The sequence below is a fragment of the Chaetodon trifascialis genome, chromosome 16 (genome assembly GCF_039877785.1).
Source record: "Chaetodon trifascialis isolate fChaTrf1 chromosome 16, fChaTrf1.hap1, whole genome shotgun sequence".
Classification (NCBI taxonomy): Eukaryota; Metazoa; Chordata; class Actinopteri; order Chaetodontiformes; family Chaetodontidae; genus Chaetodon; species Chaetodon trifascialis.
Window position 1 is genome coordinate 11,876,779 of NC_092071.1, and position 18,109 is coordinate 11,894,887.

Sequence of the window (18,109 nt, forward strand, 5' to 3'; positions counted from 1 at the left end):
CAAATATCAATTTATTGGATTACTGATGCATTAATGTGTAAGTAAAATTTTACTGTTGTAGTTGCACAGAGTGGAGCTAATTCAATTGATTTCATATACAATACAACAATATATTTTATGAGAGCTTCATATGTTTAATATGTAAAATCTTGATCTGGAAAGTTACTACTTACCAAAACTGACAAATAGATGTAGTGGTGTAAAAAGTAGAGTATTTCCCTCTGAAATGTAATGCAGTAGAAGTTAAGTAAAGTGGATATGTCTCACATTTGTTCTTATGTACATATGTACAGTACTGGAGTAACTCCACCACTGATGGTTGAGTGTCAGGCCCTCAGACTGGAAGACCAAAGAAATCCTTGTAGAGCATTTAGCATATTATAGCATTATAGATATCTGGCAGGAGAGACAGAGGCAACATTTTCATTCCATAATCAAATGATGCGAGGGTCAGAGCACTTACTCTTTTCTCAAGTGAAAAAATAAAAGCATTATTTTGCTGTTGCTATGTAATCGCTTATGCTGCGCTCGCTCCACCTACACATCCTGAATGCAACAGGTTCAGGAACGCTCTCTCAGGGTGGTCGCGAGGTATTCTTAGAGATGTGGAAATCACTGCCTGACTCAGACGGGTTGAGGGAAAAATGGATGTAATAGTATTTTACTGTATAAATATATAACTGAAATAACTTAAGGTGAAGTGCATTAGTAATCAGCTGTAGACACAATCATAGCCATTCAGTTAGTCTTTTTTCCTCCAATGTGTTGCAGTTTGTTTGGGTGTTCAAAATCTCTCTGTCATACAAAGGTATGTGTCAACCACGTAAGATGGGGACTGTTGGCGCTGAGCCTTTCTCTGCAAAGCTACGCTACACTGGAGCGGAAGACCCGAAACACCCCAACCTCATCAAAGTGACTGTCACCATGCCTCACATAGATGGTAGGTAGGAGCTGGAGGCAGGACTCGTACCACAGATGAAGTGAAGTGTAATGTAGTGTGTGTAATATTCACGTCTGGGGATCCTCAGGAGCATGACAGCCAGAATATAGATCTTGCTGGGTTTTGCATCGAACCCCGCTGTAGAAACCCTCCAGCACACCCACTACTTAACATTCCCTTCTTGATTTTTAATCAGTTTCCTTCTGCCTCGTCTCCTCCAGGTTTCCTTCTTCCTTTTTTCTGTTGCTCCCCTGCTTTTCTTTTCATCACTTTTCCCATCTTTGCTCAACTATTTCTTTCCTCTAAGTTTTTTTTTTTTTAAAATAATGATTTCTCTCAGTATCAAAGGTAGGCGAACGCAGTCAGAATCACGTCGTCTTGGTTTTCGCTCTCAGGCATGCTTCCGGTCATCTCCACTCGCCCTCTCGTGAACTTTGAGCTGACTCTCAGTCCTGACGGTACCCGGGTCGGAAACCACCGCTGCTCCAACTTGCTCGACTACAAGGAGGTCACCACAGGTCACGGCTTCATCACCGCTTCCACCCGCAGCCCTGAAAGCATGGGAGATACGGCGCCCTATCAGTTCAGCAACTCACTGCGGGGGAACAGCACATTGCGCTTTTACAGGAACCTGAACCTGGAGGCCTGTCTCTGGGAGTTCACCAGCTACTACCACATGTCTGAGCTGCTCACTGACTGTGGAGGCACCATAGGGACTGATGGACAGGTGCGTGTGTGTTTTTCTGTGTGTACTGTGTACATTTGTCCACAACACAGAAATTCCAATCTCTGGTTTGTATGTACATCTGTTTGACTGTTAGCCCCTCTGTGTGTGTGTGTGTGTGTGTGTATGCATCCACCTGTGTGTATTTCTGTCTGTATGTTCAGTCTATTTACAGCCTTCTGAACGAGAGGGTCGCACAGACAGACCGGCACCATATCTGTTTGCTTGTGTTTTACGTCTCATTCACTGCATGTTTGTGTGTGTGTGTGTGTGTGTGTGTGTGTGTGTGTGTGTGTTTGCCAGCTCGGTGCCCCGGCGTGTGATTGACAGCTTTTAGTGTGCGCACACACATATGCGCATGGAAACAAGCACGCTCAAACAGAGTATTGCCAACCTGTCATTCCCCTAATGGACAAATCAACATTGAGCATTAAAGCTTAGATAAACAGGAAATCTGTGAAATCCTGAAAGGACAGTGACTTTATTCTTCGATATCTGAAGTACATCTATGTCCTGTTTACAGCAGATGTCTTAGTTCCCTTGCTCAGTTTTCTTCCTTTACCGTCTTGGCGGTATGACAGTTGAGCTCAGTAGAGAAGTGAGACATTGCTGTTAAATTTGGGATTATGGCTGGCTGCCAGTTACATGCTAACAAACTTCCAGTAGCTGTTTGCTGTTGTTGCATCATTGCAGCTGCCGTTACAATTGCTGTTCGTGTTTCATACTGTAATAGGCTGCAGTATTCTCATGGTTCTTGTTGTTATTGTGGATTAGGAGACAGACCCTCGCTCCTTTGCTCATGTCCTGCTGCTCTTTTGTGTTCCTCCGGCCTTTGATCTGTGAGCTTCTTGTTGGTGATCAGACTGCTGTGTGTGTGATGGGGTTTGTGTGTATGTGTGTGTGTGTGTGTGTGTGTGAAAGAGAGAGTGAGAAGGAGAAGAAGTCAGAAATTAATTTACTTGTCCCCAGTCACTGTAAGAACCGCTTGCACACAGTTACACATGACGCCCGTCATCCACAAGACTTCAAGTGTACTTCGTTAAGGGAGATCACTGTCACACTGTCACTAGGGTTATGTTTTTTGTTTTTTTTTCAAGGAGTGTCACCAAAAGAAAAAAGAAAGAAGCAGTCAGAACCTTGCTGCTGCTCCAGGGTTCACGAATCAAACAGCAGAGGGGGAGTCAAATAATTCAGCTACCTCTGAAGAACAAAAGGCCAAATTAATGTTAAAAAACATTTGATTTCCATTCAATCAGTGTTTTTTTTTCTTGTTTTTATTTTGGTCTGCACAAGTGCAATTCTTTATCTGGGGAGTACAGTAACTGAAATGTTGAACCCAGGAAGGAAAGAAAAAATTATTTTTGGAATCATTTAGAATCTGTGAAGTTGTGCTATTTTTACTCAGTTCTAGTCAGTATACATTTATTGTTATAATAATAGGAGGTTGTTATAATAAAATTATGGCTTTGTAAAATGAGTTCAGCTTGTCTCTCGGCCCCTTGGTTGTTTCATTTCTCATTTGGATCCTGATTCAGCAATTTCACAACTTTCTCTACTGAGACGTCACAGACCCTGAGATGGATTGGGTAGATTTCAGCTGTGTGTGCAGCGAATTGCAGGTCTTTGATGGTCTTTGGTCCTTCTGTATGCAAAGATATTATATCACACTGCCAAAAAAGCAAAGTCTAAGTACAGTGAAATATCTTAAATCAAAGCAATATATGCTTCTTTTTTTCATCTGGCAAGATATGTCATCTTACAAGGCAGTTTTTATGTTAGAGCATCTCACTTGTTTCCAGCTTTTTTGTCTTTAATTATCTTACTAAGACATTATAACTTCTTATTAAGCAACTTCATGCTTGAAACTAGATTTATAAAGCTGTTTTATCAACACTAAGAAGTACAAAACTGCTTTGTCCAAGTCAGAATTTCTTTGTATCCAGACAAACGTACTTGTTTTTAGTCTGTATACATCACTCTTAAGATAAGTGGTTCCTTTGTAACTACATATTGTCACTTTTTTTTGAAAACTTTTCTAAGTGAAATTTTCCTGTTCTGTTGGCAGATAATTTTGCTTATTTTATGTGATGTATTGCCCCCCCACCCCCCCACCCCCCCTTTTTTTTTTTTTTTTTCCTTTTTTCTTGTTTTTGAGAGCTGGGCTTTTGCAGTACAGACTCTTAATGTAGTGGCACTTTGTGTTCAGATGTTATTTTAGAAATAAGATTGGATGCCATAATATATGTATTCAAATGATGAAGAATGGTTGATCAGAGAAATACCAAAAACATCCGCGGTGTAATTGCTTCCCTTGGTTTCTCTTGCCAGTTAATCTCCTGCCCAGCATTCAGTTCGGTAATTGACTATGCAAATTCACACACGTTTTCACTTCAGAGATAAGGTGCTGCATTTTCAGTCTGTTTTTCAGATAAACTCTGACTTTCTCAAACTTGTGTGGGCACATAGTCCAAACCTTTCAAGTCATTGAAAATTGATATAATGTTGGTGAACAGAGACACCTAGTGGCTGCCTTTGTGGAACTACATCTATGATCACTTTTTTTTTTTTTTTCAATGGCAAACTCACTAGACCCTGTTCACTTTTTCAGAACTGTTCAGACAGTTCACTTGACCAATGTGCAGTTCAGCACAACAGTTAATCTCACATCCAAAACAACCAAAACACTTTGTTATAAGAATCACTAACAGACAGGAAGCATAACGATATCTATCACTATTGTCTTTGTAACATCTTTTATTTATTTATCACAAACCTAGATTCCATTACAACAAAAAGAAAAGTGCTGAATCAGAAATGCTGCACTTTACTTATTTGGGAGCATTTTTGCAAAATAACTCTAACTAAAGTAATCCTATTTCTACAATACAAAGCTATAAATATTCACTATGCATTCTTATACAGAACAGCTGTAGGTAAAGAAATACAGCAGTGCTAGTCAACCCTTGTTGTCCACGTCACACCTTATGTCCTCTCTTACAACACACCTGAGAAAGGCGCTTTCTGCATGCCTGATCCATCCCAGACTTTAAACCACTCTGTGACTGGAAGAGATGGTGAGACACCACATCGTCCTCACCTGCCCACTTTCCTCATCAGGCACAAGTCTGCCATAGAGGTCATCAAAGAATGAAAATAGGAACTCAGTGTTTTAGGTCCCAAGTAGGAGTTTGTGCACTTTCATTTTTTAGATTCTGGTGTATCAGAATGTAACAAATTGCAGCCCAACTTGACAGTTGCATGCAGACATGTGCAAAATGGAGTGTACAGTACATGCACATACTATAGTTTCAGTGGTGATAAAGTTTGGGTGAGAAAACAGCTCATGAAATTTGAAATGAAATTTCAAAACACATTTCAAACACAAAGTCACTGAATGCATTTTGTGTGAAAGCAACGAAAGTGATGCACAGTTAAGTCCACGCTGACTTCTGACTGTTGGAAGAGTTTTGAAAAAGGGGACTCGGTATAGAGAAACATGAGCTAGCAGATGTAAAAAACTATAATATGGACTTCTAGTCATATAGAATATTATTCACGAAAACAAGGCATTGGCCAGAATAGCTGTTTTTTTAGCTCACAAAATCTAAGTATGTGCATGATTATATTTTAGAGATCATACTTGTGCCTCAATAATGATTGACACGAGAATCAAGTTTTGAAATATTTGGAAACTTAAAAAAGAAATCCAAGATAGAAAAGAACAACACAAGCCCACATCACTGCCCACTGTGGTTGCATGTGTACAACACAAGAAGACTTTTCTGTATCTTTGACAGCACTGTGTAGGAGTGAAAGAGTTCAAGCACCTTGTGGAGGAGAACAATGTCTTCATCTGTTACATCTCCTCAGTACTTATTTTAGCTTATCGACCTACGATCACCCCTTAATCTAAAAGGATAATACAGTTCTTGCATTACCTAAGGAGGATTTCTTGCTTACAGCTTCAACCGTGATATCAAGTAAATGCACAGTGTGCTTTGTCAATGATGAATTTTACTCTCTAACATTATGAGCCTAATATTGCAACTATTTCCTTCCTCACAGGTGCTTAACCTGGTCCAGTCCTATGTGACCCTCCGTGTGCCCCTCTATGTATCGTATGTGTTCCACTCCCCCGTGGGAACCGGCGGCTGGCAGCACTTTGACCTGCAGTCAGAGCTGCGCCTCACGTTCGTATATGACACGGCCATTCTCTGGAAGGATGGCATTGGCAGCCCCCCGCAGGCCGAGCTGCAGGGTAAGTTCCTACAACTGTGGGAGATGTTCCTGCGGTAGGCTCAGTACGAACAGGACAATGCATGGATGTGATAGCAAGGTGTTAAAAACAAGTGTGTGTATGTATTTGTCAGGTGCGTTGTATCCGACAAGCATGCGGATCAATGAACAGGGACGTTTGGTGGTCAACTTCCGCACCAAGGCTCGTTACAGGGGCCTGTTTGTGGAGTCTCATTCTGGAGGCAGAATAAAGACAGCTGGTGAGATTAATAACCACATCTGTTGTACTATTCCTCAATAGTAGCACCACCGCTGAACATACAGACATAGTGCTTGAGTGTTTACTTAAATTGGCATCACATTTGATTTTGTCAACTTCTCCCCCTCTCAACATCATCAGCAACCTCCATGTCATCCATGGTCATGAGTGTGGACCACCCTGGCCTGACCTTCAACCTCACCTTAGTGAGGAGTGAGCCCACCTACAACCAGCCAGTCCAGCAGTGGACCTTCACCTCTGACTTTGCGGTAAGTATGACCGCATGAAGCTTCTTATGGCGGTGCACTCGAGCAGCTGACGCTTGAGTATCTGTCCCCTCCACTCTCTACAGGTGAGAGACTACTCAGGGACCTACACGGTGAAGCTGATCCCCTGTACAACAGCCCAGAATATGGAATACACCATTCCACCTGTCTGCAGTCCCAGGGAACCGGTCACCTTCGATCTAGACATCAGATTCCAGCAAGTAAGCCAACCTTAAGATCCAATAACTTTGTGTTTCTTTGTTATCTGAGGATTTTCTTTCTTTCACTGTCGCTACCTCATTATGCATCCTCCTGTAGGTGAGTGACCCAGTGGCGGTGGAGTTCAGTCTGAACACTCAGATGTTCTTGCTGTCCAAGAGGAGCTTGTGGCTCTCTGATGGCTCCATGGGTTTCGGTCAGGAAAGTGATGTAGCCTTTTCTGAGGGTAAGTGTTCTATTACTAGAAAAGACTTTTATCATCCGTGCACTGCACTATTGTTGTAAATGTTTCTTTATTTCAGGGGATACAATCTACGGCCGTGTGATGGTGGACCCTGTGCAGAACCTGGGAGACTCTTTCTTCTGTAGCATAGAGAAGGTGTTCCTCTGCACCGGTGCTGATGGATATGTACCAAAGTACAACCCGACTAAGTTTGAATTTGGCTGCCTGGCTGACTCTCCATCATTGCTTTATAGATTCAAGATTCTTGTGAGTACATTCAGGTTTTTAATGGCGCAGTTTCACTGTGCAGTGAGATGCAAACACTAATTTCTTTACTTCCTTTTTTCCTAATGCACTTTACCAGGACAAGGCTCAGCCGGAGACTCAGGCACGTGCGTTTGGTGATGTCGGTTTTAATGCTGTCCTGGCATTAGATGATCCATCAGCCATGTCCCTGGTCAGACAGCCGGGGTCTGATGGCTTTAGGTTGGACTCTACAGCTATGTTCCAGGTATTCTACATCTTACTACTTCTCATAGCCAGTGACAGTTTATTTTGATCCAACGGCTATAGCAGTAAGTAACTGTCATGCAAGGTATAAAGCTTCAAGAAGCTTTACTACACTATTGTCTAAAAGTCTAATAATGAGTCAGTTTAGCACCCAGAGGTCCCATCTTATCAAAAATGAATATTTATTTTTGCAAGATAAATTGAATGTAATTATAAGATATTCATAATTTTTTGTTTTCCTCAGGTTGCTGCAGGACGTGAGTGGTACATTCACACCATTTACACAGTCCGCTCCAAAGAGAATGCAAACAGAGGCATTGGGAAGCGCAGCCTCGAGTATCACTCCTTGGCTTCCGCAAGCAGCGATCTTGCCTTGACCCCGTCAAGTGGCAAAGGTCATCGCTCCAGGAGGTCAGCTGGCGATGAAGTCCCAGAGGTCGCTGAGGATATCGGAGCAGACAACAACCGTGGTACCAATATCATGCACCTTGCTTTGGACCGCACCAAGCGTCGGGCTGTGGGGTCAAATGAGTTGTTTGCTGATGGGCTGGAACCTAGCGAGCTGAACGCGGAAGGAGAAGAGGAGGGTCTGGTGACTGTTGTGGGGGCACTGGTGGGGCTGCTGCTCACTGTCCTCATTATTGTCACCATTATACTGGTGCTGAGATCCAGACAGAAGGATGGGAAGGAGGGATGGAGGGAGGGGGTGCAGGAGGTGGTGAAAGGGTCTGTCAGTACAGAGCCGATGTTGGTGGTGAGGATGCAAGACTGCCACAACAGCTCAGAGGTCTGAGCAACGGATGCATGGATGGACAGATGGACAAAGGGGTGGAGATGTGGGGGCTTTTGTAGAATTTTTGATTTTTTTTTAACTGGTATTAAATTACTTTCATAACACCAAAAATCTGAGATTGGTCACATGCGTTATCGGGTGTGTGTGCTTGTTAGCGGGGGGGGGGGGATTTCTACAGTATGCGATCCATTATGTACCTTGATCAACAACACTGTCTTCACTTAACATTCCAACTTGTGCTGCTAGTAGCATGGTATTTCCTTTCTCTCTTACTGGCTTTATGGTGTTAAAGTGCCTGCAGCAGCTATATCCCTTCAGGACAGTGCCAGTCACGGAGAGCACTTTTTTCATAAAGCTAGTGTCACGCAGGCCAAGTCAGAGATTTAGTGCTGCAGGTGGATGTCGGGTTAAAGGGACTAGATGGTGTCAGTGTTCATACTGACTATAGCTCACCTCAAAAAGAGCACTTGGATGTTATCAACCTGCCTGTGTCAGTCAAAACTTCATTGAAGTCTGCGAGCCCTGGTACTTTCTGCACACACGCTGTGCAGTATATTACAAATAGTTTAGGATTTTATCAATTGCATTATGGATGCAAAAGTCCAGTATTTCCACCATAATCTTACTGTCCATCCATTGCTAGGATAATATCATTAGGAACATACTGGACCTATTACAAAAATTGACCCTATAGTCAACGTGTTTGGCCACAAAACATTTAAGAATGTGCTGCGTAATGTAGATTAATATTCATTCTGAGATGAAGTGTGCCTTTAGGCCAACAATTTTGTCCTGAAATATTTGGCGGGACGGTCATTCTGGATTACACAACGTGTAATAAAACACAAGACACCACCTCTTGTCTCTTGTTTGTGAACTAACCGTGCAGAGCTCTCTTGTCAGACTACAGGAGATGAATACCACTTCTGTCAGAGTTTCTGTTAATTAACCAGCAAATTGTTCTACTCATTCACCGTGTCTGCTTTATTTTGTTTGCTGTATGATGCAGAATGTTTTCCTAGCTGTAGTGAGCATATCTGTTGCTGCTGAGTTAGGTTGTTCCCACTTTTTTTTTTCTAATATTGTTTGAATTTTTGTAAACTCGGTTATTTACTTTGCTACATTACCACAATGTGTACTGCTATTCATCCTCACAGTGCTGTTGCTCCCCTGTGTGTTTCTGTGATATTGTCATATTTGTACATTAATTCTTAAGGCATAATGTTGCATAATGTTTTTTTTGTTTTGTTTTGTTTTTTAATAACACTGGTTAAGGTACATATGTATAAAGACACTCATCTCAGGAGTTATTTCTTTTACAGAGAATGAACCATGTGTTGTAACACAATTTACTACTGATGACTGAAGAGAATCTCTACAGAGCCACTTTTCACTTCTGTGTTACACTGCTAATAAGTGTGGTGCTGTGAACATGCAAATACTGTATCCATATCCAATGAGTTGACCCCTATTCTTCTCACATTATGTTCCTGTAAGCTTTATTTGTCACTAGTGCTGTGTGGGATTTCAGTGTTCTGAGTCATGTTTTCGAACAAAGGATGCAAACAAAATAGCTGCTTACAAATCAGTATGTCACCATGAAAAATGTTTGAGGCATTTGATATAATCTGCTTTCTCATCGTTTTGTTATTATCACTGGTGAAATTTCTTGTTTACATGTGTTGTTAAACCTGTGTCTTACTCTGCTATGGATATACGACATGCTGAGATCAGTGTTCCTAAATATTTGTCTTATTATGGTGTTGTCAGTCATCACTGTATAATTATTTCCAACATTTATTGGGGCCAGCTGATGTGATGGACATGAACCGGAAATCACCTCAGGTGTGAGTCAGCGATGGACGTGATGGTTTATACAACTAAAAGCCTGCTGAAATCTTGGCTGGGATATATATTTCTTTTTTCTTCTTTTTTTTTTGGCCCTGACAAATTTGGAAATAACACCATATCTGACATCAAATGCACTTTTTGAGTCACATCCCTCACATGCCAATCCAAGCTATGCAATGTAATGTATACACCACAGCCAGTTATCCCCATGTATATGACAATTTTAGCACAAACAATCAAACTTGATATTCAGTTTGTGTCTTTTTATGAATGGGTTTTTATGTATATGTATTTAAGAATAAATATTGTTGCTTACTGGTTGTTGTTGATTTACTCAACATTCATGCAGAGAAAGTGTAGAGATTTGATGCATGCACTAGATTCTTTTACCTATTGAAAGGTCTCTCAGCTATGTAGAAAACAGTTCATACATTTTAATGGTCAGCATTCAGAGACCTGGGAATCTTACAATTGGTTTAAAACTTGCCCTCAAGCACAGACGACCTGACTTGGACTTGTGCCCAAGTGAAAAACAGCTCTGTTCTATGTGTATTCCTCACATAAGCACACATATTTTAAAATTCAATTCAAAGGAAAATCCTAATAATCATTTGGTGTGGAGGGGAGAGTGAAAGAAAGAGGCAATTATGCATAAATGAAATACATTATACAGCCTACACCATGTAGTATCATTCCACTGATCTTATCAGACATTTAAGGAGATGCCCTTAGGATAAAAACTTTGCTTTTTTTTAAGCCAGAGAGAGGCGGAGAGGAATCTGATTGGTTAAGACGAAATATGACGCACCACAAATGAGCCCGCTTCCGCCCTGCCGCTTCCTTCACTTCCTGAAGCAGCAGTGTTGTGCTGCTGCGTTTGGCCTGTAAACATGGCTACTGCTGGAGCAGCTGGAGACGACCTGAGGAAAGAGCTCACATGTGCAATTTGTTTGGATTTCTTCAAGGACCCCGTTATCCTGAAATGTGGGCATAATTTCTGCCGGTTTTGCATTTCCATGCACTGGGATGAAAATGGCGCTGACTACGGGTACCAGTGCCCACAATGCCGAACGGTAAGTTTCCACAGGTTATCCGTATTTTCTACCTTGTTTTTATTCCCCCAAAATATCGTGGCATACTTGAGACAGTGTTGCTTCCAGTCGAGTGAATTAAGAGTAGCTGGTTGACGGATGGTCGTTGAAAAATGACATTAGCTACGCAGTGCATTTTGAGGCTACCGTTGCCATGATAACTTAGCTGGCTTTAGCTAACGCTCATGAGCAGGTCACTTAGCTTCGTTTGTGCTTTAGCTGTTCATGAGGGACATTAACGCAGAATGAATAAAAACGTACCTGTACGTGAACCAATGCTAGGTAACAGCCGCATTTCTGCGTCTCTCTCAGCCGTCTGTCTTCGTTCTCTCAGGTGTTCAACAAGAGGAGCTTCACTCAAAACTACCTGGTGCAGAACCTGGTGGCAAAACTGGACGATCTGGAGTGTCTGGGGTCTTGTCCAACTCAATCGAAGCCCGTTAAGGTGGATGGAAAGTGTGAACAACATGGAGAAGAGCTTAAATTGTACTGTCAGACTGATAAGAGGCCCATCTGTGTGGTATGCAGGGAATCTAGAACACACAGGTTAGTTACTTTTTTTGTATAGAATTATGAACGCTCTTGTAGGTTTGCTTTGTCTTGCAAATTCATCACTTTTTGTTAAGAATTAGGTCAACTAATTATTTGTCACTGAGGTTGCCCAGCTCAGGGTGCCAGTGTAGACATCGTCAGGTGAATTAATCTGTACAAATGCATACATCAGACTGGTAGGAGAACCCAAACCCATAACATGCCGCATTTAGCTGTATTTACATGCATTGTGCAGATATTCCCAGCATTTAACAGAAACCAGATGGATGAACACTGGGACTTTACCATTTCTAGATTTCTCAATGTGCAGCCAAGTTGCCATTTTGATTCTTTGCAGCAAACCAGATTATTGTGAGTGATATGGGAAAAAAACACTAATGCTGTCTATTTGATCTTTTTCACGCGAATTCCCACACTCAAACGTTAATGAGATAACATGATCGAAGTCTAATCACTTTGCCAGAGTGTTTTTGTCCTCCCATATGCCATCGCTGTTCTGAGGAAGAGATACCAGAGTTTATCAGCAATGTGCTATTCCATCATTTTATCTTGTATTGCCTAAATCACTTGTTTGTTTTTGCTTCATTACACCATTTCAGATGTAATTTGTTTCGTCCCATTACAAATCAGCAACAGCAGGGCGAGCAGCTGTTGATGCATATATTGGATTTGGAGAGGGTTGAATGCGCCTCTTTATCACTTCTAGTGACATCACAAACTTAAATGTCACAGATGCCACTGTGAGTGTTGTAGGAAATGAAGATTCAGGCAATGATGATACATTTAGTAAAGTTTAGCGGCACAGCCGTGGGTACAGAAGGTACAGTGATAGTACAGTACACTAGAACAGTCACTGCTGTCTTCAAAGGAGGACCCACATGGGTATAAGAGGGTATGAGGGAGGGGTGAGATACATGCTGAGAAAAATGCACCAATGACAAAGTGACATGGACATAGATGGAAAATTCCACTACAGTGAATTTACTAATAGACAGAATATTGTTGAACCCTCCCCATCAGGCCACAGCTTTAACATGAACATAAACATTACTGTTGTACCACCAGCATTATCTTTGCTCTTGATTTGTTCACATCCATTTTGTTTACATCTATTTTACAGCACAAACAGCCGTATCATTTTCACTCTTGCAGGGTTTTTTTGGTGATATATCAGCCACCCTTTGGAATTGCTACTTAATTTTCTCACTGACATTTATCTTGCCTTGTGCGGCATATTGCGCGCTTCTTCAAATTTTATGTCCTTGATGTCGTGTCCTTCACTTTTTGCAATGCACCAACTTTTATCCGTCTGTTGGCCTCTTAAGTATATCGCCACACTTTGCCTTCAGATTGCTGTAATGTGTTTTTTGTGTGCTACAGCAAACATATCTACTGTGTAAATCACTTGTCCAGAGCCAGACTGTCACACAGCACAGGCGCCAGAATCACTGACAGCGTAAACTAACTTTGTGTGGGTGCAGAGCAGGCAGTGTATAAATCTTGCCTTTTACTGCCATTTGTATTGGAAATGGGAAACTACTGCAGTCTAGATATTTTTCTTTGTTAAAATTATTCAGAGTTGAGCTGTTGAAATTACTGGAATTAGACTTCAACCCATTTGAAATTGTAATGTACACTGTTATTGACTGTCTTTCTCTGTGTAAGAAATGTGTCTTGACTGCATTCCATTACTATCCCAGCCAGCCACTGTGGCGGTCTGTGACTGGGTGAAGAATGTGGTGAAGGTAAACAGAGCAAACAGTAGCGAGATATTTCATACCACTGCACAGATTCACTTTGGCAATAGAGGAGTTCAAGCAAATGTCAAGAGTGAATTAATTGCAAAGCAACAGGGCACATGTTTTAGTCAGCTGGAGCTGTGTTTTGATATGAGTAGGTCTCTAATTTGTATTGTGCATGTGTATCCTCAATCATGTGTGACGCAAATCACATCCTGTTGCTGGTTTCATACTTTTCTATATATATTTTTTGATCCACAGTTGGTGGCGGTAATACACCAACAACTGCAGCTTTTAAAAAATCTACCTTTCAGATGTTTTTACAAGGAAGGGATTGCACTGGTTGTCCGACTTCAAGGACACACAAAGTGCGGTTTGGTAAATAATGAATGTAGTGTGAGTGTTTTGAGGTGGCGTGACGCATTCCTCTGCAAACCACTAACTGCATCATTTGTTTTGTCATTTCAGACACCATGACGTGGCACCCGTGCCAGAGGTTGTGAATGATATGAAGGTACAGCTTATCTTCTGTGTATTTAGTCTCCCGCTCTACATTTGTCCAAGAGATTAATGTGTCCTTTGCCTCACGTCTTAGTCACTGCAGCTATAATATTTGCTTTTTTTTCTGAGATATCATGATTCATTATGACCTGTTTTCCCATGTGCATCTGTCTTCATGTACATGTGTGTTACAGATGGAGTTGAAACTGAGGCTAATGGAGCTCAACTGGCAGAAGTCACAGTGTGTAAAAGTTATAACAGTTGATGAACGCACCAAAAGTGAAGTCAGGGTATGGAATGGACCTTTTTATTTGAATTATGACCAAGAAAATGTTATTTTTTTTGGTGACATTTACATGTTCTCAGGCCAAGTTAAAGTGTCTGTTTACAGCCATCTGACTTCCCTGCGTCATTAAGTCCTTGATCTGTAAACATTAGGGTACACATTGCTCTGAAATATTAGCACTGAACAAGCATGCCATTGCCTCTTATCAAATCCTTCTTCCTAATCCTCTGAACCTCTCTGTCCTCCAGTTGAAGAAACAGAGACTCAAGGAGAAGATTGAGGCTGACGTCGGGGCCTTGGTCCAGTTCTTGCTAGATGAGAGAGACTCCCTGCTTGAGAGCCTGGATGCTGAGGAAGTGGCCACCATGGCTGTAATAGACGACAACTTGAAGATTGTGGAGACTGAGGCGGCAGCTGTGGACAAAGCTATAGCTAATATCCACAATCACATCAGCGGGAAAACTAGCTTTGAGGTCAGTCTAACAGAGAATCCATCTGATTCACAGAGCTGATTTACCTCTTAAATCATCGTGCCTGTACTTGAGCTACACAGTAGATACGTATGGATGACTGTTTCTGTCACTGCGCAGGAAGGGTTATGTAAAAGTAGTGGACTGAATTGATATATTCTTTCAAAATATATCCCTGAAATGGTGATGGGAACATTTATAGTGGGAGGTGCACTTCTTTCAGACTCTATTGGCATAAACCAGAGCTTCAAAAACACGTTATAAAACTTGTTAGTGTTTGAATTACACTTCAAAACCACCAAACAAAACTCTCCTGAGAAAGATATGAGGTGCCTTCATTAGTAATCAAATTATGCTTTTGTTCTTCCAACAGAGCCTTGCAGAGACGTTCAATGAGTAAGTCGCTTACAGTCTTTTTTTTTTTTATATGGACTCCTAGAAGTCCAGCTAAAGAGGACTTTTAAAAACTTGTCATTGCATTTTTCTTCCACAGAGTCATCCATTGCAAGCCTTTTTCGTCTCTTGAGCAGGTGAATTGTCAGACTGAATTTACAGACTTCTCAGGGCCCTTCCAGCTCATCATGTGGAAGAAGATGATGCACGTGCTTCATACCAGTGAGTTCTCAAAACTGCCATTGATTGTGGTGCTGTGAGCAAAAGCAAATGTACTCTCAGTTGGATGTGACTTCGTTTTTCCTAAAAATTTTAGGTGTAAAGTTTAGATTTCTGCCTTTGCAATATATCTTTGATATATCTTTGACCCCTTTTTAACCCAGCACAGCGTTTTGCTTCATATCGTGTCATTGCAGCAGACAGCCTGGTATTAAATAAGCACGGTCAGAAGATACAATCAAATTTAATATGAACAGCTGGTAAAATAAACAGAGTGACAATACTCATCGATTGCTGTGGGTATAAAGGAGTTCTTTTAACATTATTTTTTGCAATTGCATTTATTGTAACAATTTCAATGTGATGATAATAAGTCCTTAACAGTCTGGAAACTTTTGGTCGAATTTTACTCTTGTACAAACCCTGGCAGTGTTACATTTTAACAAAAGTTGGCTGGTGAGCCTTTCTCTGTCACCAAATCCTGCTGTCCTCTCTGGTTTACAAATCTGCTAGATTTCTTGGGCAAATGTGTCAAATTGAAATTATTTTATTTTTTATTTTAATTATCCTCTGAATGTACTGCCAGCTTCAGCCTGACGTAAGAGCAATACGAGCTAATCTCTCCCCATCTGTCTGTGTAGTGCCCCAGAACCTCACCTTAGACCCAGACACCGCTCACCCAAACCTGTTCATCTCAGACTTTGACACAAAAGTGGAGGAGGGCCGCGTTCGCAACCAAGAGCCCGACCTGCCAGCCCGCTTCACCCGTTTCTGTGGCGTCCTCGCCACAGCCCAGTACGCCAGCGGCCAGCACTACTGGGAGGTGGATGTGAAGGACAAAGGTGTGTGGTACCTGGGAGTCACCACCGAGTGCAGCAACAGGAAGGGCTTTGTCAGCCTCACTCCCTCCGCGGGGTACTGGAGCCTGTGTCTGCAGGATAGGCTGTATGCCAACGAAGAGGACGGGCGCATCCCCGTCGCTGACTACTGGAACTCGCCCCGGGTCGGCGTGTACCTGGATTACGACAACGGGCGTCTTAGCTTCTATGACGCCGTCACAATGAAGAGACTGTACATGTTTGACACCTGCTTTGAAGAGCCTGTCTACCCTTTTTTCAGCCCAGGGAAGAATGATCCAGGCAGCAGGCTGCAGATATGCCACTATTACTGAGACAGCTGTGATGATCGTTTAAATGTAGTTCTCGCAACTCATATATGCCAGTGTTTTCAGATTTCAGACCAGACTGGAGTGCCAGGGTGATCTGACCCTTGGAGCCATGTACTGTATGCATTTGAGCTGTTACTTGTTGGTCTTACTGGTGTTTTTAAAAAAATAGGGTCACTCTGAACTAGAATTACCAGGTGAAGAGCTTCATTTTTCTCCTTCTGAGGTTGAACATTTGAAATTTGGTATCGTTCTACCTAGACACACACTGTAGGCTTATGCCCCTGACCACTGTGGCTGGGGGGCTTGGAGAGGTGCTTTGCTGTCTATATCACTGTGTCTGCTGGGATTCAGATGCTCTTGTTGATCAGAGCATGTACAGCTCTTATCCTATTAGCAACCGCTATGCCATACTACTGTACATAAACTAGGTTTTTGTCAGCCAGAGTCAGTGTTGTTGCCTTGTTGGGTAGAACTTGAAGGACACATGACATAGTTATCACATTGATAGCTGTTGATCGTTACGACTTCCTCATTAATTCTAGACTGAAGATCAGAGCTGACAGTTATCGGAAAGATTTGACTCAAATTGGCCAGCTAGTGTGGGACTTTCAGCTCTCAGATAATGTTTCGACTGGCCGGGGTTGTCTGTCCTGTGGATGTTGACGTCAGCACAGACATTTTTGTTATTAGCCTCTTTATGTGTATCCTGTTTTATTCTGTACATTGTTGACAGCTGTGGACTTGCAAATTTCTGTGTATATTCCAGTCACATTTTGCAGCTTGTTTTATTTGAGCAGTGATACTGAAGGTATTTTAAAAATGATTTCAGTCGGCCTGAAAACAAGCAGGTGTAAGACAGCGAACGGTTGTCAAATATTCTAACAGCAAGTGAAGTTTATCAGCCACGGCCCAACAATCGTTGCCACTTAACGAGTGAACCTGTAGACGTGTTTTACTTTTGATGCCATTCCAACATCTGTCAGGGTTCTCAGCCAAGAGCCTGGTGGACTCGACTAAAATGAAAACTTACAGATCCCACCCCCCCACCCCCATTAAATAATCCTGCTTTAGATTATTAATCACTAGCTGTTTTGTTGACTTGGTCTCGGTGCTGCAGGTTGGTCCTTTTTAGATGTATTATCCAACTCATCCAGTCTGAGTTTTATTTCAATCCTGTTTTTTTTATGTAAAAATGTATCTGAACAATTATATGTATATATTTTTTTCCTTCATAAATTTGTGCTTTAAGCCTTTTTATTTGAGATTATAATCCTTGGATTTTTATTTTTGCTTGTGCAGTTTTCCACAGTGCTTTTATTGACCTGTGCGTGGATGTTTGGCGTCTTACAGGGTCGTGCAGTGGCTTTTTTTTTTTTTTTTTCTTTTTCAGACGATCTTAGACGTCCACGGCGTTCACGTTTAGACTGGAAACGTCTGTGCTTTTTGACTCTTGAGTATTTGCTGATAAATGTTTTGTCTAAAGTTGTATACCTCATTTAATACATTTAAATACTTTCCATTCCTGAATTTCATTAATGTATTCAGCTTATCAGTTTTTGGGCTGCCTGTCATAAGTGTGACGTAAAAAGATAATTTCGGTAGTCCCTGTCTGTGGCCCTTTCACCTCCTCTGAATGTGCTTCGTGTTTCTCAGACTTTACAATGAGATT

General features: G+C 41.7%; 2 protein-coding genes across 2 annotated transcripts in view; both read left to right on the top strand.

Annotated features, from left to right (window-relative positions):
• Positions 1-10,336, top strand: part of frem2a (FRAS1 related extracellular matrix 2a) — a 57,193-nt gene extending 46,857 nt beyond the window's left edge. The window contains exons 15-24 of the mRNA XM_070983807.1: positions 809-940; positions 1,336-1,667; positions 5,730-5,922; positions 6,035-6,160; positions 6,301-6,428; positions 6,512-6,646; positions 6,744-6,870; positions 6,947-7,134; positions 7,232-7,378; positions 7,622-10,336. Of these exons, the coding sequence (XP_070839908.1) occupies positions 809-940; positions 1,336-1,667; positions 5,730-5,922; positions 6,035-6,160; positions 6,301-6,428; positions 6,512-6,646; positions 6,744-6,870; positions 6,947-7,134; positions 7,232-7,378; positions 7,622-8,170 (2,057 nt within the window). The 3' untranslated portion in view covers positions 8,171-10,336. The remainder of the gene's footprint in view (positions 1-808; positions 941-1,335; positions 1,668-5,729; positions 5,923-6,034; positions 6,161-6,300; positions 6,429-6,511; positions 6,647-6,743; positions 6,871-6,946; positions 7,135-7,231; positions 7,379-7,621) is intronic.
• Positions 10,337-10,836: 500 nt separating this feature from the next.
• Positions 10,837-18,109, top strand: trim47 (tripartite motif containing 47). Its single transcript, XM_070983771.1, has 8 exons — positions 10,837-11,094; positions 11,447-11,658; positions 13,872-13,917; positions 14,099-14,194; positions 14,439-14,663; positions 15,034-15,056; positions 15,154-15,275; positions 15,914-18,109. The coding sequence occupies exons 1-8, from the start codon at positions 10,912-10,914 to the stop codon at positions 16,441-16,443; spliced, it is 1,437 nt and encodes a 478-aa protein (XP_070839872.1). The 5' UTR covers positions 10,837-10,911; the 3' UTR covers positions 16,444-18,109.